Raw genomic sequence first — 20,419 nt, 5'->3', positions numbered from 1 at the left:
GCTGAGTGCCTCAGACACCACAGGCACTCAGTAAATATTTGATTTCTTTGTTGTGGATTCTCCTGTTACACAAAAGGAATCTGAGTTATCTTGGACAGAACAAATGAAAGTTTAAGTCCTACTTCCTTCTCTGACTCCAAAGGCAATCTTGTTCTGGTGCTTGTAGTACAGAGAGGATGAAGCACTGGACTTGAAGCTGGAAAATACGAACTCTGACCAACACCACATACTTAGCTGTAGGACCTTTAACAAGTCATTTCTGGGCCTCAGCACTCCTCATCCCTAAAGAAGCCAAAATTTTTACGGTCAAAGGTCCCATGTGCCTTCCTATTTAGGGCCTTTTTTACACGGTTTCCTATGCCTGGAATGTTCAACTGACCAACTTCTACTTATCCACAGGGGTCAGCATAAACTTGCCTTTCTTTTATGTATTCCCTACACCCTACCCCCATCCCTGGTGCACTCTAATAGCACTTATCCCAATTGTTTACCTCAGTTTTTATAGCACTTATCTCAATTATTATCTCAATTTTTTATCACCAAACTCTAGGACTGTAAGCACAAGAGCAAGAACTGTGTTTTGTTCACCACTGTAATCCTTAGCTTGGCTAAGTGCAAAACAAGGCACAGAAGTATCAATAAATATTTTTTAAATGAATGGATGAATGCATAAACTAATGAATATGTGAAAGTGGGCCAGTCCGTCAACGCCCACCCCACCGGCCCCTAAGCAAAAGGGTCAGTCTTTAGGTTGCCCATTTTGCAATGAGGAAACAGCTTCTAGAAACCTTTCTGGTTCATGCAGAGAAAATCTGATAAGCGCCACTGTACTCTAAGATCTTTCACAAGTTTTCAAGAAACAAGGTTCAAGACAAGGAACCTATGTTACATAAAGCTTAGAAAAAGTCACTGGAAATCAATAGAGCTGAAGAACTCTGGAAGCTTGGGGGAAAAAAAAATAGCAGCAGCCTATTATCAAGAATGAAAAGAAAATCCCATGCTCCCACGGTGAGGAAGTGACCCACCAGTGGCCTGGTCCTTGTATTCAGGATGGAGGAAGTGACTGTCCCCCGGCTGAAAGCCAGGAAGCAGAGGCAGACATCTCCAGAACAACTCTCCCTACCCCACCTCCCATTCCCTCCTGCCATCTTTAGAGCTTCTGCCTGCTGACCCAAACCAACCCAGAGGCTGGACCACCCACAGAGGTGGCTGGGAAGTACAGGGGACAGAAGGTTCCTGGTGCAGGGGGACTGTCAGGGAGGGCAGGAAGCTGCAGCATGGTGTATGGGGTGACTGGGAGGGGACTGCAGGCCTTCTAATCTAACCCTGAAGCTACCCTTCACCCTTGGACAATTCTTCCTTCTGGAAGGCGTTTGTCCATACATCCCTCCCTGGTCTCTGAGAGGCCAAGGGAATACCCAGCTCCCAGGAGAGGGCCCAGAGGGCCCGGAATCCTAGGCGGTATCCTTCCCTTCTGAAATAGAGATCTTTCAGAATGGGGCAATCTCTCCTGCCCCCAATCTGCGTCCTAAACACCACGAAAGCCCACGCTCCCTTGATTTCTGCAAAGAGACGCAACACTCAGGGACCCCAGGCACCCAGATACCCGCGGGAAGCTCTGGAACCCGGCGGGGAAATCATATCCTCCCCTCTTTTTCCACAGAAAACCCAGAACCCGAGGTAAGGGGTACACTTTCCATCCCTTCGTCATTACCTCCGAACCCTAGAGCCCCTTACTCCCCATATTTCACGACGTTCCCACCTCAACAGAACCCAGGGCGCCCAACTTCCCTGGAGAGGGTTTTGATTTGGAGACCTGCTATCGCCAGGTCCACACAAAAAGCTGGATCCTAGCAGTGCCAGCATCCCTCCCAGCCGGGGACTCCAACTCCCGGGAAGTCCCCCAACCCGTCTGCTCCTAGGAGCCCCCGGTCCCCTAATATGCTCCGGTTCCCCAACTTCCAGAGCCCCACAACCTCCCAGTTCCCTGTGAGCACCATGCCCAACCTTCAATTCTTCCCTCCGGAGAGCCGGAACCACGCGGGGTTCCTGAGCCCGAAACCCTCAAGGGGATGTCGGCTACCTTCAGGCAACCTTCACCCGGGTTTAGGAGATAACGGCGGGACGGGGCGGCGCGGCCCTTCCTTACCCGCCTGCGTGGCCATGGTCCCGGGAGTGCAGAGGAATAGGAGGAGGAGGAGGTGGGGGCGACCGCTACTCCCCTCAGCTCCCGGGGCCGCCTCAGGCGAGGGAGGATCTCTGCCCCAGGCGCGACCGGGATGCACCGCCTACGGCGCCCGGGGAGGACCAAACCGCACCTGGCACCCGGGCGCGCCCGCCGACGCCCCGCCCCGCCGGCTCCAGTCTCCGCCCCCTGGGCCCGGGTCCGCCCCCTGGCTGCGGCGTCCTTTGCGCCCCCTAGCGGCGAACCGCGGTCTCCCGGAGCTAATAGGGTTGATCCTAAGCGGGCGGTAGGACTCAATCCCGAGGGTCCTCAGCGCCCTCTTTTTACAGATGGAAAAACGGAGGACCAGAGAGGACAAGTTCTACTGCCTCGAAATGGCTCGGCTCTTTCGGAGCGGAGCTGGGTTGGGAACCTTGGTCTCCTAACTCCTAGTCGATAGCTCTTTCCAGTGATATGTCTGGAAACAGGAATATGAATATGGAGAAGCCAGGGCTACCCCACAAATAGCTTTGGTGGATTGAGGGTGGTTTTCCCTTCCAGCTCAGAGAAGCCACTTCTCTGCGCCACTATGAGAAAGCTGACACTCCGTAGTAATCTTGAAGTCAAAGATTGTACATAGGTGGCAACCAGCTTTCCAGCGGCAGATCCTTAGCTGAGGTCAAGTAGGTATATAAATGAGCCCAGAGCACTAGGGCACACATGCCTGTGGGAAGAGGAGCAACCCCGCTGCCGGAACGCTGGCCCGCTAACTTCCAAAGTTTCAAGGCAAGCCAAAAATTCAGATATTTAAAAAATCTCCCACTTTAAAAAACGTTGGTAGCTTTCAAAAAAAATTTCAATGTCGTGTAAGTCAAACAAAACAGACTGTGGACTGGATTTGCCCTGCGGGCTGCCAGTTTAGAATCCTTCTAGGTGGAGGAGAGACCACTGGACTGGGAGTTAGGACAGGAGACTGGGTTCTGGCAGTTGCAAGCTGGTTGAGTGGCCTTGATCTCACTGGATTTGGGTGAACTGGATGAAGGGTTAGCCGCGTCAGCTCATCCCTGGTTCCTTCCCATCTGATTCTCTTGTGCTGGGTTTTTGGCAACTGCCATTTCCCTAGAACAGATATTCAGGTCACGGAAAAAAGAGTTCAAAAGCCTAGGAAAGGCAGGCAGATGGATCCTCTTGCCCCCACCAAGGACAAAGTTCAGCCCAGCAGGCTCTGGTACCCAGCACTGGGGTAAGCAAAGGCAAATACAGTTCTCTTTCTTCTTGCCCTGACCATCTAGTCCAAACTGGAATCAGATTTTTCTCCTTTGGGTGTGGTAGGTGGCTCCCATGTCCTAAGAGTGCAGGAAGTGCTGAGGGCCCTTGCCTGATTTCCATCAGTTCCTGGGAACCCTCTTTAGCAGACAGCATGGCCGGAAATCTCTGATGATAATCACAAGGTTGTGTGTTGAATTAAAGTGATAAAGGGATATCCTGAGAAGCCACCTAATGGCTAGCAAAAAGCAAGAAGGAGGCAGGAATTTTACTCATCCTGCCCTTGGAAAGAGGTTTTCCCAGGCACTAGGCAACCTTGGAAGCAAGACCCATTGGGTGTTCTCCCTTGGCCCCACAGCAAGGCACTCAGGTCTGTCTTTTCTCCCTCCTTCCTCTCTCTCACATTCCATCTCTTTCCTACCTCTGGCCTCGTGGTCTTCACTAGCAGGAACTAGAGGATGATAAACTCTCCCAAGTTCCTTCCAGGGACATTCAGGTAACTCTGAGAAATGCAAGGTAAAATGTAAAGGAATAGAAATGATATACCCAAGAGATATCTTTCCAATACGGACCCATGGAACACTCCAAAACCACTTGTGAACTTGAGAGGGACTTCTGAAGGGCAGATTAGGCCTGGGAGAGGACCTACTGGCTTTCCAGCATCCAGGTCATCTGTTTGTTTACCTTGCCATGTTTGGTCAGTCCCAGATGCCATACCCTACTGGCTGACTTATAATCCATGCTCACATCCTATAGAAATGAGGACCAAGGCTCTGCAAACCACCTCCAGGTTCTGCCATCCTGAGGGTACTGCCCAGCCAGTGTTTCCTAGTGTCACTCCCACTTGCTTCAAACGGAGCCAGTCTCTGGCCTCTAGTCCCTTCCTTCCCTGAATTGTTCCACCTAAGATGGCCTAATTAATCACCCAGAAGTATGTTTCTGATCCTGTCACCTCCCTGCTCAAAAACTCTCAATAGCTCCCGACTGCCTACAAAACAAAGGGCAAACCAGGCCTTCATGAGCCAACTACGTTAAACCCTGCAGTTTTGTCTCCCTACTTTCCTCAATCCAGAACTCTGCTTTCCTTGAGCCCATTCTGCCCTTGCATCCCTCTCCCATTCCTACAACCACCAGCTCTCCTCTCCATGTGCTCTGTAATTTTGCTGCCCCATGCTGCCAAGAATGCAGTCTTGCTTAAAGGCCTGTTTAAAGACTGAACTCTTAAAACATTATTTTTCAATTATATCATTTTGAAAACCCATGAACCTAAATCTGCACTGTCCAATAAGAGAGCCATTAGCTACATGTGGCTATTTCAATTAGAATTAAATAGAATTAAAAATTCAATTCCTCTGTGCACTGGTCCCATTCCATGTGCTCAATAGCCACACGTGGCTAGTAGCTAGTGTGTTGAAAAGTGCAGATGTAGTTCTATTAAGACAGTTGCTGTTTTAAGCAATGATTGGTAATGGCTGCTAACATCACAAAGAGGGACTACCATACATTATGTACCTCCAGATATGATGCCATAGAAAGCACACACCACCAGTTATGACACAAATCTTATATATAAAAAAAATCAAGTCTGAATCTGGACAACACTCTAGATTTAACAAGCAGTTTAAGGAAATACAAGGGTAAGAGGAGCTTGTTCAATCATACTACAGTGATGCAAAAAGCAAAATTGAGACCGTGGGAAACTCAACAGAACAAATGACCTGGTTTCTCTAACAGATAATCTGCAAAGGAAAGAAAAAATGGAAGAGGAACCTATACATGTAAAAGAGACTTAAGAGACAACCAATGAACGCTGTACTTTTTGCTTGATTTTTCTGTAAACTTGCAACTTCTCTAATTAAAAAACAAGAGAGACAACCAATGCCATTGTATGGATCTGATTTGGATCTCAATTCAAACAAACCATACAAGAAAAAATGGAGACAACCAGAAAAATTTGAACAATGATTAGCTATAAGATGACATTAAGGAATTATTGTTTTCAATGTATAGAATAGTATTTTGATTATGTGTTAAAAATCCTTATCTTTGCGGTACATATCAAAACACTTACAGATGGAAGATGCTAGGATTTGCTTCAAAATAGTTCCAGGCCAGGGGAGAGGGAGCATTGTGAGGGTGGGATAGATGAACAAGCCTAGATTTGAATTATCGGGGTTAGGTGATTTGCACATGGTGACTTTTTTTGTGTTCTTCTACTTCAGTGTATGGTTTGTTTACATATGGTTTATTTTCCACTGAAAACAAAAATCCTGTTCTCCTTTCTTATCCATTGACTTGCGAATTCCCCAAGAACATGCCTTGCCTCCTTACCTTTGCGTTCTCTCATGGCCTGTGGCTCTGGTGTGTTCGGGAAACTGAGAGTGGGTCAGCTTTGTAACCACACCCACATCTTCCATCTCACAGCACATCCTGCTTCAGAGGGACCTCCCTGAGGGGCACACCCCTGTTCAAGGTGGAGCACTCAGGAAACCACCTATTCTTACTGAACATGCAGAGAGACTGACCCTGAATAAACCTGCAGTTGTCCTCAAGGCTCTGGCCCTCAACAAACTCAGTTCTGTCTTGGTAACCTGCCGCTGGCAAGCTGAGGAAATCCACGTACTTGTCAGAACTGGGGCTGCCTGTTCCCACAGGCCACACCTTGGGCAGGGCAGTGTGTGAAGCTTCTCCTCTCTAATTACCGATGGCTGTGTGAAGACTTTCATCTTCACTGTGACATTACCAAGGTCATAGATGCCTCCCAGAGGCCAGCCAGTGTGACTACTATACCCCCATCCACGCCCCCCATGACACAGACAAGTCCACAGCTCACAGTAATGTAAAACCATTTGTTTAATTCTAAATCAAATCACTTTCACAACAGTGAAAATTAGTGACTGTTGACGCATGCCACCGTACATAATGTCACTGTCTGACTGTGGTCGGGATCCGGTCCAAGTCCACAGAGTGGCGACGGTGGGGGGGGGGGGGAGAAGGCTGCAGGAACACAGAAACACACAAAAGAAAGAAAAACTGACTTGGCAGAAGGACCAGGTGGTGAACTTGCATAGGAATGGGGGGAAAGGGGCTCCCTGCAGTCCCAAGTCTGCCCTCCTGCCCCAGCAGAGGGTGAGTGGGGACACATAAGGTTAAAATGAAAGGGCACATGGCCAATCTGACTTTGCTAACATGTTCTCGGGATGCCTTTGCTGGTGGTGCTCTCTTGGGCTCATTCCATTTCATTAAAAAGCCTAAATGATTAATTTTCCTACCCACAACCCTTCCTCTTGAACCGTTCTTCTGGAAATAAATTTCTGTTGGCCCATCCGACTGAAGTCCTCTCTCCTACCACTAGGTGGGGCCACTGCATGGAAGATCCCACCAATCCTCTCTAGAGCTGAGAAACTCCAGCACCCCTTCTGACCTGGGGGATTTCTGGAAGGTAATGAAAAGAGTACTCTTGACTGGGTACCCTAAGAATGTTTAAAATCCATCAGGTACACAGTAAAGCGGCGGTTTATTCCTACAGAATGGATTCGGCAAACGAACCACCTACTCAATACTTATATTTTGTCTGTTTAAACACTGAACTCTGGTGTTGATAGGTGCAAAGGGTAGGGGCTGTGAAGAGGGGAAGAGGGCTTCCCTCATCTTCCTCAAGGTCTTGGTTTCCATTCACTATGCAGAGCCATGTGTGAAAAGAAGCACTAGGTGGGGCTTTCTATCACTTTTTGGCTATTGCTGGGGGTGAGTCAGGAACAGTACAGACTGGCAAAGTGAGGGAGAGGCCCCAGAGGAAATCTGTCTTCCTCCACTCTCAGGGTCTCCAGGAAGAGGCTGAGTTTTCAGGAAGAGGATTGGCAGGCAGAGCAAGAACCGTTTCACCAGCCCAGCACCAAACTCCCTTGATCACATTCAGAGGAAGAAGCTTATGAAATAGAAAAACAAATCAAGGGCTTGGAAAGAATAATGTCCCCTGGATTCCACAGGAAGGAAGATATCATCATCCTCGCTGAGGGTTCCCAGGCCGCCCTGCCACCTGGCTTTGGAAATCATTGGGGGACTGCCTGCTCCCGAGTCACAAGCTTCCCTGGTTTTAGCACACATTCAAGGAGTTCTCAGGGGAGTCCGTCAAGCCATACCAAAATCAGGCTCACTTGTGGTCTGCCCCCTCCTTGCCTTTTCATCAAGGACAACTGGGCTTCTGAGGAGGGTGGTCTTTAACACACAGCTGGGCTGACTTGACAAAGCCCCCAGTTTCCTTTGGGTGGTTTCTGGGAATGGACGCACCTTCTGCAGCCTCAAATTCAGGGCTGTTTGTTCAGTTGCTTCTGCATCAAAGCGCCAAATCCCACTGGAGCCCCAAGCCCAGGTCTCTCTTACTGCATAGCAGTCAGTCCCAGCTTCAGCAGAGTCTGAGAGATGTGCCTTCTGCCAGAGAGAGGTGGACGTGCACATAGTTTTGGGAGGAAAGCTGATGGGAAATCTGTGAATTATGCCACATGTTTCATTGGGGATAATCTATACCGAGAAACCAGGAGGTCATTCAAGCTGCTTTCTGGGGACAAAGACACTGAGCACGACCCAGGGCCGAAGAAAGATCGTTGGGTTTCTGATGAATTCATGATGTGACTGGACAACCTCCAGCTTCAGCTGCTGCAATTATGATCTTTATGGGATAGCAATTTCTTGCCCCTCTGATGAGGAGGAGGAGGAGGAAGAGGGAAGAGGGCATAGCAGTGCTGGGATCTGGAAGAGGAGCCTCACTGGCTTCAGAGGCTGCTTACCCAGGGGTATTTAAATTGATGAAAGAAAGTTTCCATAAATACCAGTTGATTCATCCCTTTGTTTTTGTAATATTAAACAGGTGAAATTGTATTCTGACAGTTTCTCTTTTCCCACCTCTTCCCTGGGTGGAGCCAGAACCCGTTGAGCTGGCTGGAACAGGATTTCATGGTGCCACTCATGAGAGGGCACTCAATGCCAAGGTCTGAGGTTATAGCAGGGTATTCCCAGCAATGGTCACACTCAGGGGTCCTCGTCAACCAGTCCCAAGTCCCAAAGCTCTGATGGAGAAGCAAGACTCCTTGATCTGTTACTGACCCCACCGATTCCAGGGGTCAGTATTAGCCAAGGAGCCAAACACCAAAGTGGGGGTGGTGCATCACCAGTCCAGAGGCCCTGCCACAGATGCAGGCCGGGAGCCCAGCATTAAGCAATCAGGAGCCAGAACATGATCACCAGGGCCACAAACAAGAAGAGGCGTGACAGGAACTGTTCATCCACATACTGGGGTGTCCCAGGGACAGCTAAGGAGACAAGAAGAACAGGCGTTGTTAGAATGCTGTAGCTGTGCACAGTGTGCACAACAGAATCCTGCACATGATTTCCAAACTCCAAAAAATACCAGGAAAAACAAAAACATGTGGAACAATATTACAGTGAGGACAGGGTATTCAATTTGTCCTAAAACACTTTGGCCTGTGGATGCAAATAAGAAAGTTGACTAACAGGAAGCTCTTAGAGGAAATAATGAAAGAAAAGTTACTGTTTGTTAAGCATCCTCTATTTGCTAAGTGGTCTGTACACATCATTACTTGGTGAGTACTATTATTCCCATTTTGTGTAAGAAGAAACCAAAGCATAGGGGTGGGAGGGGTATGACATGACCTGCTCAAGATCATGAGGTTCATGAGTTGGTGGCAGAGCTTCACAGTTGTGCCCCCAGTCATGCTCCCAGCCTCTCCACAACACTCAGTGCCATAAGATTCTGGCACTGTCAAGCTAGGAAGGGCCTCAGAGAGCTCCACAATGCCTTTTCCAGAGGGCAGAACTAGGGCTCAGGCAGGGAAAGTGACTTTTCTCCCTCATCACATAGCAGGCCAGGGGATCTGGGGTGAGAACCCGGGTCTCCACTCCTCTCTGTTTTGAGAACAGCTACCATTTACAGATCCCTGTCCTGACATTGGGGAAAGGAGGGTAAGAAAATCTACATCCAGGATGTACAGACTGTAGCAACCATGAAGGAAGGAAACTTTCTGTGATTGTAGCAGGGGGATAACACAGTCCAGAGTCCAGCTGGCTGCAGAAGTCTGTCTTAACTGAGGAACACAGGGTGAACCCTGGATCAGAGTAGTTACTGGGCAGGTTCCAGCTCCCTCCACAGGACTCTGTCCTTCCTTCAGAGCAGAGCACGCCTTGCCCTTTAGGGTATCCTTCCTCTGAGAAAGCAATATGTGAAAAGAGCAGAAAATTTCAAGGCATATAAGGTGAGGAAGGGTACCCCAAGATCTCTTGGTGCTATACTACATTTACTGGGGGGATGCTCTCACAGATCCATGCAGGTAGGCCACAGAGACTTGTCAATAGCCGGCCATGTGCCAAGCACCAGACTGGGGCAAGCAGCAATTAGGATGACCCAGGCGTGGATTACAGCCCCCAGCCCATAAACTTCTGCAGCCAGGAACCACACACTGGTTGTTTCTGTATCCTGCCCTGTGCACATGAGGCATCAATGAGTGTGAGCAGAGCGCGACCAGCCACAGCAGGCCCCCAGTAAGGATCTGGGCCTGGGAATCAATGATAATGTTCAGAGCGCCCACCGTGCTCTACACCACATGCAATCTCAAGCTGGCTGGAGGGAGAAATGCAGCAGCAGGTGGCACATCTCAGCAGGGTTCCCAAAGGGCTGAGGTTCGGGACCAGTCCCATGTGGTAGCTCTGGGGGAAGTTGACAGAGATACCAGAGAATAGCCTGACTCCTTGTAGGTCGCCTCGCACTCCCCACCCCCAAACTCTCAAAGCAGGTATCACATGTAATTTTCTGTTTTATGGCCATAGGGTGTATCTCAGACAACATTCCTGAGCATTGTCTTCCTATAAAATGGCGCTAATAGCACACCCGTCCCACAGGTAATGGTGAGGGTTTTGCACAGTGCCCCTCCTTTGGTAGGCACTCACAGTCCTTGGCATGACTTCCAGTAATCTGAAAATACTTGAGCACATTTTGAAAAGGCTGATTATCCATGTAGTGATGATTATCTGTAATTTATATACTGCTGAATACAAGGAGGATTACCAACATATCTTCCTGCTTTCTCAAGGCGACAGGGCCCTACCTGGGGGAGGCCGCCCATCGTTTATGTTAAATGCTGTGGCAAATATCCCAAAGGGAAATGCCCCAATTCCAAAAGACATCTGGAAGCCACCATCTCCAAATCCAAATCCTTGGAAACCCTGTGTGGAAGAAATGCAATTAAGAAGAGAAGCAGAGGGTGTCTCCTGCACTTGTGAAATGTGGCACACTGTATATGTGGGCACTTAAACTCTCCTTGCTACCCGTTCCAAAGGGGGTACATCTTTTCTTCCCATCCAGACTCTAAAGCCCTTCTAACCTTGGGTTCCAGCTAAGGAACTGTGAATGGGCCAAAAAGAACTGGCTCTGATCCGAAGTGAAACACCCCGCTGACCCAAGGCAGGACTCTTAGATCTCAAGGTTCTTTCCCAGAGTCCAATCTAACCAGGAACATTAGATACACTTTTTATAACAGCAAAAAATTGGCACTAACCCCTATGCCCAATTATAAGAGAATGTCAAAACAAGCTATACATTATCTGTAATAGCAAAAACGTAGAACCCTAATTGGCCAACAATGGAAGGCATGATCAAACCCTTGATACAGGCTCTCAAAGGACCATTATGATGACCATGCAGCAACCCAGAAATGTTCTGTGACCGAGTTATCAGACAAAGTTGTTTGAACAAGATGGTCACAAGTCCATGACAATATTAGGTGTGTGAACAAGATATAGGTAAAGTTTTTTTTCCTCAAAGTTTTATTTTAATATTGCTACATATAATTTTCAAAATTTCCAATTTTTTCTGATTACAAAAGTAGAATGTGCTTGTTCAAAGAAATTCACACATCACAAGAATAACTGATGTCGAAAGTCAGATGTCTTATTCGCCCTCCCATCTCACACCTCCCTCCCCCAGAAATAACTACTGTCAACAGTTTGGTGTATTGTCTTCAGCATTTTTTCCCTATGCATGTTCTATACTGCATCACCTTTCATTGAAATGCTTCAGTAAGAATAATAATATTGTGAATCAATAACCACCATGTTGTTAGTGCAAATGATGCTCAAGGTACCATGCTAAGCACTGGATCACATTTAATTCTTATATTAGCATTATCTGCATTTTACAGATGGCCAACCTGAGGCTCAGGGAGGTATAATAACTTGACCAAGGTCATACAGCTAGTGACGGGTAGAGTTTAGATCTAAAACTAGGTCAATCTGATCGGAAAACCCACGCTCTTAACTACTGTGCACATCTTACAAAAAATGTCTCTACTACTCTGCCTCCCTTGCTAAGATCCTTAAAGCAGCTGCTCTCCAAAAAGAGCCAAATGCCCTTCATTTGTAAGTCTTTGGCAAGTCACAAAAGCCGTCATTCCCTGTCCCATACTGATCCACCTGGCATCCAGCTCCCAACTTCTTGCTGGGTGGCACTACCTATAAAGCCTAATGGCTGACTTAATAAAAGAGCAAACCTACAGGGAAGGAATATGACCAGTTTCCACCTCCTCAGTGTGGAAACGCCTCCTGCTTAGACCCAGCATGGCTGAGTTTAAGGGCTCCTGGGACCAAGGCTGCCTTACCCAGGAAGGTGCAATTGTTTCATCAGGAACCACTGTTTCATTCAGTGCAATCCTGAGGACTGATCTCCCAGTCTCCTTTCTAGCAACATCTATACAATTCTACATGTCCTCACATCTGGTGGGTTTATGTTTCTGGGGCAGAGTATGCATCAGTGGTGGCTGCAGATGCTTGTAAATAAATGCAAAAGTCATGTGTTGCACTTATCATGGCCAGGGCATGTGGATTCCTGGCACGTGGATTCCTGGGTCAGGAGCTAATGGTCTGTGGGAAACCAGTGCTGGAAAAGGTTAAGGTTTTGTCATCCAGTAGGTAAGAGCAGGGACTTCAAAATCAGCCAGATCTGGGTTTCAGCCCTGTCTATTCAACTCTGGACAAGTCACTTTGCCTATCTGGGGCTTGGTTTCCTCCACTGTTAATAGGGTTGATATGAGGCTTAAGTGAGATCATGCATCTAAAGCTCTTAACAATAGTTCTTCGCATATACTAACCATTCAACAGGTGTCCTACACTATTATTAAGGGTCATCTGGAGAAGAGAGCTTCAATTTCTAGCAAAATCCCTGATTCAAAAACTCTACTCTTGGGAATCTTAAGGAAATGCCATAATTCAAGTAAGAAAAACGAAATGTGGGCAAAGAAGGTCTCTGCAATATTATTTACAAAAGCAAAATACAGAATAGACTAAAAGGTCCTCCAATGAAGAAAACCAAAAAAAAAAAAACTATAATGTATCAAAATTCAGTGGAATGAACTGAAGACTTTAAAAATAAAAAGGACACTACAGAGCATCATGGAAAACATTTACAAAATAAATTTAAAAAGCAGCAAACAGAATGGTGATAGCTACATAAAAATATGTGTACACAGCATACAGATTATGAGAACATGGAGTAGTGAGAATATACCTGTGCTGGAATTCTAGCAAGGCAGGTAAATATTTTGCTTTTAAAGTTCCTTTAATGATATTTCAACAAGAAATGTTTTTTTAAGACTAAGGTCTTATTTAAATGTGAACATTTTTTGAGCCAGTAAATCTACTTCTAAGAATGTACTCCAACAAAACAACTGTGGATTTGCTCAAAAATTTATCTAGAAGCTCATAAGAGTATTTTTAAAATAGAAAAAACAAAAAACAAAAAACAGCCAAATGTCCAACAAAGGATTAGTTAAATAAATTATGTCAAGCCCATAACACAGCCAATAAACACAATAAAATTACTGAAATGTAGTTTTAATTTAATCTCAAGATATATTGTTGAAAGTCTCCCCTCTAAGACTATAAACTCTGTTAAGCAAGGGATCTTTGCCATGTTCACTGATAAATCACCAGTGCCTAGAATAATACACAGGACATAGAAGGCACCAAATATTTGTAGAATGAATGACATTTTAAAAGGGGCTTACAAAACAGGAGTGAAATATTGTAAAAAGAGTATCTACATCTATATCTAATATAGAGACACATACATCTCTCTATATACATATAAAATAGACACACACATGAATAGATCTATAAAATTTATATGTGTGTATACAGAAAAATGGAAAAGAAGAAAACAGACCAAACAGTTTCCAGTGGTTATTTTCCAGTGATTATCTCTGGATGGTGTGCTTCTAAGTGATTTTTTTTCCTCTTTTCCTTTTTGTATTTTGCTTATTTTCCTTCACGTTTACAATCAGGGAGAAAAATTGTAGGGCTAAGAAGAAAATTTCTAAAGCCAGGGCTCATTTCTAGATGCTTCTCCTAGAATATGCCTTACCCCTCTATTCTCTGGCTCTGGCCTTTGTCCCTGAGGTCGGGGCGGGGTCTTCTCTCTGAAACAGAAATGTGTAAAATGAGTCTATTACAATATGCTGTGGGCTGTTCCCTTTCTGGACTGGGAGGCTCTTTATCAACAAGGCCAGAACCTTATCCACAGTCTATCTTTGGCCATGCCCCCTTCCTGTCCAGCACCTGGCCCACGTGAACTCATACCAAATTCATTCTACCTGCAATTGTTTTTTCTGACTGTATAGAAAACCAGGGAGAATATCAGCTTGTTACAAGATATTCATCAGATTGCAGCCTATTCTCACAGAGAGCCTGGCCCAGGTTGGTGGAGATGAATGACAGCCAGAACCTTCCTAGGCTTGTGTGATACAGGGATTATGGAGGCAAAGACATCAGAAATCCCCACTCCAAACCAAAACAGACGGCAGCCCGTCAGCAGAGAGGCTTGATATTCAGGATCACTCTGATCTGCCCCTATCTAATTTCAGCTTTACCTCCCACTACTTTTGGGCAAGCAGCCCATATCATTCTTATTGCCTCGGAGTTTCAACCTCCTGTCACTCACTCTGTGACTACTGAACTGAGGACTTGCTACTTATCATGCACTATGTGGGATGCTCCCAATTCTGACAATACACAGAGCCCCTAATCTTGAGGTATTCACAATTTAGGGGAGATATAACAAATCACAACACAGTGTGGGAAGGGATTTCTTTAACAGAGCTATAAACTAAGTGTGGTGTGTGATGGGAACATGGAGGAGAGTGACTAATGTGGGGCAGAAAGACTGTTTCAGGGAAGAGGTGACACTAGGATTGTCATAAAAGATGGGAAGAATTTAGGGGACCAGAAGGGGTGTGAGCAAGACTGGGAAGGATGAAAGAGGCAGAGGCAGCACAAATACAAAGGCTCATCACTGTGAAAGGGCACGTGCCGGTAGGAAAAGTCCAACATGTCCGGTATATGGGGTAAGCTGGGGTGGAGTGGAGGAAGGTGAAAGACCAGAGAGGTTGGCAGATGCCAGACCATGAAAGGTTTTCAGCACTTGTGTTTGTAGAAAGCTGGACCCACCCATGCCTCCAGTTCTAGAAATCCCGAGCTCCACAAAGCCTCCCAGATCCTGTTCTTTCTCCCCACCTACTTTATATACCTCCTTCACTTCTGAAACAACCCCACTGCCTGGAGACTCTCCTGCTGTCCATCCCACTTCCCAGGCTGCTCCTTCACAGCCCTTTGCACACTCACAATTGTGCTGTTTGGGGCACTGTTGGGTCACAGGCCCAGCACACTGACAGCCAGTGGATATGTATTAACTTGGTTCCCCTCCCCTCCAGGCTGGCACCGCCCTGCATCCTGATCACCTCAGACCTGAACAGTCAGCAAGCACTCAGTAAAGTGTGGGGGTGGTGTTAAACAGAAGTGAATTCACATCCAAGGGGAGGTATGAGAGGTGGCCCAAGTCCTCACCTAGGGTCCTGTTGCCCAGTGCTGCCCCTGCCATACAGCGGGATGACCTTGTCTCGGCTGATGCCGGCTTTGCAGACTGGACACACCTGTCTATTAGGTCTGGTCTCCAACCACTGCAAATGAGACAGAAAAATGCATGAATGACCTGTGGCCCACCACACACAGTGGTCAGTCAAGACTCAGCAGCAAAACAACACAGCCCAAGTCAGTGGACATATCTGGTTTAGAAGAGGGGCAGAAGCCTCCAACTAGGAAACACCAGCTCAAGCAGGAACATTTCAAGGAACCCAACACTCTCTCTGATTCCTGCACTCCTGGCACTCAATCAGTATTTACTAGTGGTGAAATTAAAATTGCCTTTAAATACTGTCACCATTAAATAGGCTTCTTCAAGCTCTGTTTCCCTCTTGGGGCTCCCAGCAATATAGCAGGAAAGAACCACAAGCCTGGGGCTGTATCAAGAGGTCTGACAGACCCAGCCTCGGTTTAGGCTCTGGTGTGGGTACAATGACCTTTAAATCTCCATCTTCCCCAATGGATCAACTGCAATATCCAAGCAGTCATTGTTTTCTTTCACTGATTTCCTCATTTTTACAGCATTTCCCCAACAACCATGTATCCCAGACATCAGCATCCCAGATATAAGCTGATAATTTTCTGGTAATTTACTATATGCTGAAGGATAGTTTCTGTTCATTATCTACATTTCCTTACTCTTTTTAGTTAATTTTATTGACTTTGCATTCAATTATTTCTTCTAATATTAAAAACCCCAGAATCCTGTTTTGGGTTTCCAAGATACTTTCACTGGTTATATTACAAACATTTCGTTTAACTTTCTTAAAAACAAAATAAAAATGATAAAAACATGTTTCCTATAGCATCTTAATAGACATTAGGTAGTTTAATATTTCTTGACATTTATTTTAGAATATAAATCACTTCTTTTGACTCATGATATGAGATTTCTATGAAATATGAAATCTAGGACTTCAGGACGAGAAGGCAGCATTTAATGATTTTATATCCTACTTCCTTTATTTTACTGCTGGTGGCTCCAAAACTTATGTGTTATGTGCTCTTCATAAAGTTATGGCTGATTTGTTCTACCAAACTTGGCTTGAGTCAGAATGAGCAGCCCTGGATGTAACAGGGATGCCTCTCTTGTCCCCCTCTTCCTTCTTCCATCCAGATTCCAAAGCACTAGAGGGCTGGAACTTCTGTCTGTGCCCCATATTCCTAAGCCACCTACAAGTGCTGACAACATGAAAACAGCCTGCAGTGAATACAGCCAACTGTGAATGCCAGGCCCAGCTCTATCTCACCAAGCAGGTGCCTGAGACTTGGTGAATACTAACTGGTTTGCATAATAATCTAAAGCTGGGAAAACAGACATTTTTCCCTTATAAAAGCTTTCTGTTAAAATGAAAGAAGCTTTTCCTTTCCTAACATTTTCAAGTTATTTAAGGGTGGGGAGATTCTTGATATTAAAGGAGGTACTTTTTCTAGGGGAAGAATCACAAAAATAGAAAGGACCTAACATACTCAAATCCAACCCAATTTACAAACACAGAACCAAGCCCAGAGAGGTAGGTGGCCTGTGAAGGCCACAAAGGCCATTGGTGGCAGAGGCAAGAGTATCCTGGTTTCCGTACTGGTCCCTTATTTCATCAACTATTTTACACGGGGGTAAGCAAGCAAATGAGCCCATAAGCAGGGGAGATTGCAGCTTCTGACAGCAGTCTCCTGAGACCAAGGGTGTATCGTGCAACCACAGCTGATGAAAGACAAAGTAAAATGAAATGCATCTTACCTGATGTAAACATGGCCAACTGCCAGAGTCCCCAGGGCAACCAGTCATCAAGGAGAAAGAGAAAGGGGGAAAGGAAGAAAAATGCTTTCATTAGCAGAAACACTGACAGATGGGGTTGGAATAAAAGATAAAACTTGGGAGCCCTGCAATCCCATCTTCAGCAGACAGCTCCTCTCTTCTGAACTACCTTATCAGGGCTCCCTTCACTGACTTTCTGTGGGGATTACTAGTATCAGAAAGCAGGAATACAAAAAGCAAGACTGGACTAAAGTCACAGGGAAAATGCTGCAATGGATATAAGATCCCAGTCTCCACCCTGGGGTAACACTCCAGGTGGAGACCCCAAGTCCCAGAGCATTCCAGACCTGGCTTCCCTACATGTTAGCCTGTGGGGGTTTATGGCCTCTGAAGGAATCCAATAAAAGCCATGTGCAGGAAAATGCATGGGGGCATGCTCAGGCACACACGTGCACACACACCTGCATGCTATTTCAGACTCAATTTCAGTGGATTCATAAACCCCTCATGCTCATAACGAACGTGTGAACTCCCAGATAGTCCAGATCCAGTTTAACAAAATCTTCAGGCTGCCCTCAGCCTTGACAGCTCTGCTGGCAGGAATTAGCTTAAAAGCTCAGTTCTACTCCAAAAACTTCCTTAAGTAATGGAAAGGATGGGGATGGTACTTGGCAGAAACGGCTAACTTCAGCTCAGTGAGTTACGACATTTACAGATTTGAAAGGAAAGGAGAAATAAGTTACTCTAATGCCAGATTTTTATTTTTCTTTCTCTTTTTCTCTGGTTCATTCATGCATGAATGTAGTCACTCAACAAGTATGTACTGCACACCTGCTGTGTGCCAGGATAGTAGAAAACAGAGACATAGTTTCTCTCTCTCACATAACATGCATCTTCTCTAGCTGAGTAAAATTTGGACTCAAACAAGGGTTCCTTTTCTAATTTCTGAATCACAGAAATTTAGCCTCACAAACCAGATATACAATTTCCCTGGATGTACACATGCCTGATATCTGGCTCCAACCTTAACCTACTCAAAGCTGAACTGAGAGCACCCCAAATTGTGGCAGATCTCCACTGGCAATTTCCCGCAAAGGCTGTGGGAGAGAAGTGGAAGTGATTGAATGACATTCCTGGGAACTACCTGGGGTAGAAAATGATAATGATTACTGCCATTTATTAAGCACCTACTGCGTGCCAGGATGTAGTTGAATAGCTATGAATCTGATAATGTCATTGAATGGTCACACGAACCCATGGGGGGTACAATTTTTGGAGATGAGGAAACTGAGGAGCTAGCATGCACTCGGACACACAGCCCAGACTGGAAGCATCCATTTCATTTTGGGGTCTCTGATCTTTCCTCTGATACCTTGCCTTTGTTCTTAATTTTGTCATGCATTTTAAGTGCTGGTTTTATGATACCCCAGAATATCTACAATTTCTAGGAGGGTCAATCACAACAGTCTCTACGTAAAACTTAATGACTGGAGCAAGGCCCTCCAGGACAAAAATCTCTGCCGTGTTCTACTAACTAACTAATCAATTTATCTTTTACATTGTTGCCAAATTAACTTCCCTTAAATACTGCTTAAATGATCTTTTCTTCACACCACTATCCTGCTAAAAGATCTTCAAAAGCTCCATGTCCTACCTAGTCAAATCTGGGTTTGATAATCTGGCCCTACCCTCCCTTAACCATTCTTGTTTCCTAACCCTCCCAGCTCCCCACCCAGGGGCCTGTGGGAGGCATGCAGTAGCCTTGGGAGTCTCAGGTGTACCGAACAGTACACATGCCTGCCTCGGGCAGCACACCTTTGCCTTACCTGGTATTCTCAACCCTCTACTTACCCCAATCCACCCTTCAAAGACCAGCTCAAAATCTCAACAGAAAAAATAAAATCTCAACATTCGTGCAGATTCTCAGACCCTTAGAAGGGGCTCTGTAATCATCCCAATTGGAATGGACACTGTGCTATGTGCTCTTCTAAGCATTTTATGTATGCCATGTCATTTAATGCTCACAAACAACTGTAAAATAAGGCACAGAGTGTGTAAGTACCTTACCCAAGGTCCCCCAGTGAGGAGGTGGCAGGGTCAGGATTCATAGTAAGGCAGTCGAGCTCCTCAGTCCTTGCTCATAAGCACCATGCAACACGGTCTCTGCTACGCACAGCAAGTGGCACACAGTAAGTGCCCACTAAATGGTCAGTATTATTGCTTTGGAGATGGGGATTCGGAGCCCAGGGTAGGGAGAAGTTCGTCCAAGGACACCTTGCTCATCAGCAGAGGAGGTGGGATGGGAACCCAGGTCTCCTGACACCTGGGCCTGAATCTGTCAGAACCCAGATGAGTGGGAGGAAGCCTTCTGCTCCAAAGCTGCCCAGGGCACAGCCTTTCCAAACTTGGCAGTGTGTTTTAGGGCAGTGATAGGGTACTGACCAGAAGAGGTGGCCGCACAGGCTGATGACAGCATCCTTGGCTGTGTCCAGGCAGATGTTGCACTCAAAGGTACTGTCCTGCCCTCCACTCTCGCCAGTGCCATTGCTGCTTCCGCTCGGCCCCCCTGCACTGGAGTTCTCAGGGGACGCAGAGGCTGAGGGCCCCTTGCTGGCCATCCTTGGCTCTCAGCAAAGCTCTGAGTGAAGATTCTCCACAGGGAAATCCTGAAAGGCAGACAGCACTTGATTGTCCATTTCTATAGCCTACTGCTCCCAGCTTCCGTGCCAACACCTCCACCTTCTCTCAGCTCCAGAAGCTCAGCTTATGGCTGAACGCCCATGCAGATTTCACAGAGGCTGCAGAGAACAACATTTGTGAGAAACTACCTGGAGGGCAATGACTCAGAAACTTTCCATGAACACAGCCTAGAATGTAGCACACAAATACCCAAACTGCACAAGTACAGAGGCTACCACTGGATCACTCTCCACAGGAACCAGAACCTTATCTCATTTGTCTTTCCTTTCTCGCATGATAACCATCACAGGTGATAAATATAAAATTGAACCTTCAGGATGTTCTTTGGCTTTGGACAACCACTATATTGACAGATGAATCTGCTCGAGCTGAAAGCTCATGATTGATACATGCCAGAATATTTTTTAAAATCCTGTAACTATGAAAGATTAGAGCTGGGAAGGACTAGAAAAGTCAACTGGTCCAATGTCTTCCACACTTCAATCTTTTGTGCTTCCCCTTCTGCCACGTCAGAATAACACCTAATTTTGTTTAAATCTATCAACTTTTTAGCC

General features: G+C 46.1%; 2 protein-coding genes across 8 annotated transcripts in view; both read right to left on the bottom strand.

Annotated features, from left to right (window-relative positions):
• Positions 1 to 5,792, bottom strand: part of LIMK2 (LIM domain kinase 2) — a 60,730-nt gene extending 54,938 nt beyond the window's left edge. For 2 of the 4 annotated variants that reach the window (XM_037817158.1, XM_037817159.1), the window contains exon 1: positions 2,150 to 2,183. Coding sequence is in view for 2 of the 4 variants with exons in the window: in XM_037817157.1 (XP_037673085.1) it covers positions 5,762 to 5,777 (16 nt within the window). In the remaining 2 variants the exon portion in view is untranslated. Of the gene's footprint in view, positions 1 to 2,149; positions 2,289 to 5,761 lie in introns of those variants that run through there. The other 2 variants (XM_037817157.1, XM_037817156.1) reach the window with 2 other exon arrangements.
• A 472-nt stretch (positions 5,793 to 6,264) lies between these two features.
• RNF185 (ring finger protein 185) overlaps positions 6,265 to 20,419 on the bottom strand; it is a 29,812-nt gene continuing 15,657 nt past the window's right edge. For 3 of the 4 annotated variants that reach the window (XM_037817143.1, XM_037817141.1, XM_037817144.1), the window contains 6 exons: positions 19,608 to 19,831; positions 17,148 to 17,166; positions 15,335 to 15,447; positions 13,857 to 13,911; positions 10,549 to 10,666; positions 6,265 to 8,739 (listed from right to left, as the gene is read on the bottom strand). In XM_037817143.1, coding sequence (XP_037673071.1) covers positions 8,642 to 8,739; positions 10,549 to 10,666; positions 13,857 to 13,911; positions 15,335 to 15,447; positions 17,148 to 17,166; positions 19,608 to 19,783 — 579 coding nt within the window. In that variant the 5' untranslated portion in view covers positions 19,784 to 19,831 and the 3' untranslated portion in view covers positions 6,265 to 8,641. Of the gene's footprint in view, positions 8,740 to 10,548; positions 10,667 to 13,856; positions 13,912 to 15,334; positions 15,448 to 17,147; positions 17,167 to 19,607; positions 19,964 to 20,419 lie in introns of all 4 variants that reach the window. The other variant, XM_037817142.1, reaches the window with a different exon arrangement.

The sequence above is a fragment of the Choloepus didactylus genome, chromosome 23, assembly GCF_015220235.1.
Source record: "Choloepus didactylus isolate mChoDid1 chromosome 23, mChoDid1.pri, whole genome shotgun sequence".
Lineage (NCBI taxonomy): Eukaryota > Metazoa > Chordata > Mammalia > Pilosa > Megalonychidae > Choloepus > Choloepus didactylus.
The sequence above is the reverse complement of the archived record's forward strand: the minus strand, read 5'-3'. Positions and strand labels throughout refer to the sequence as shown.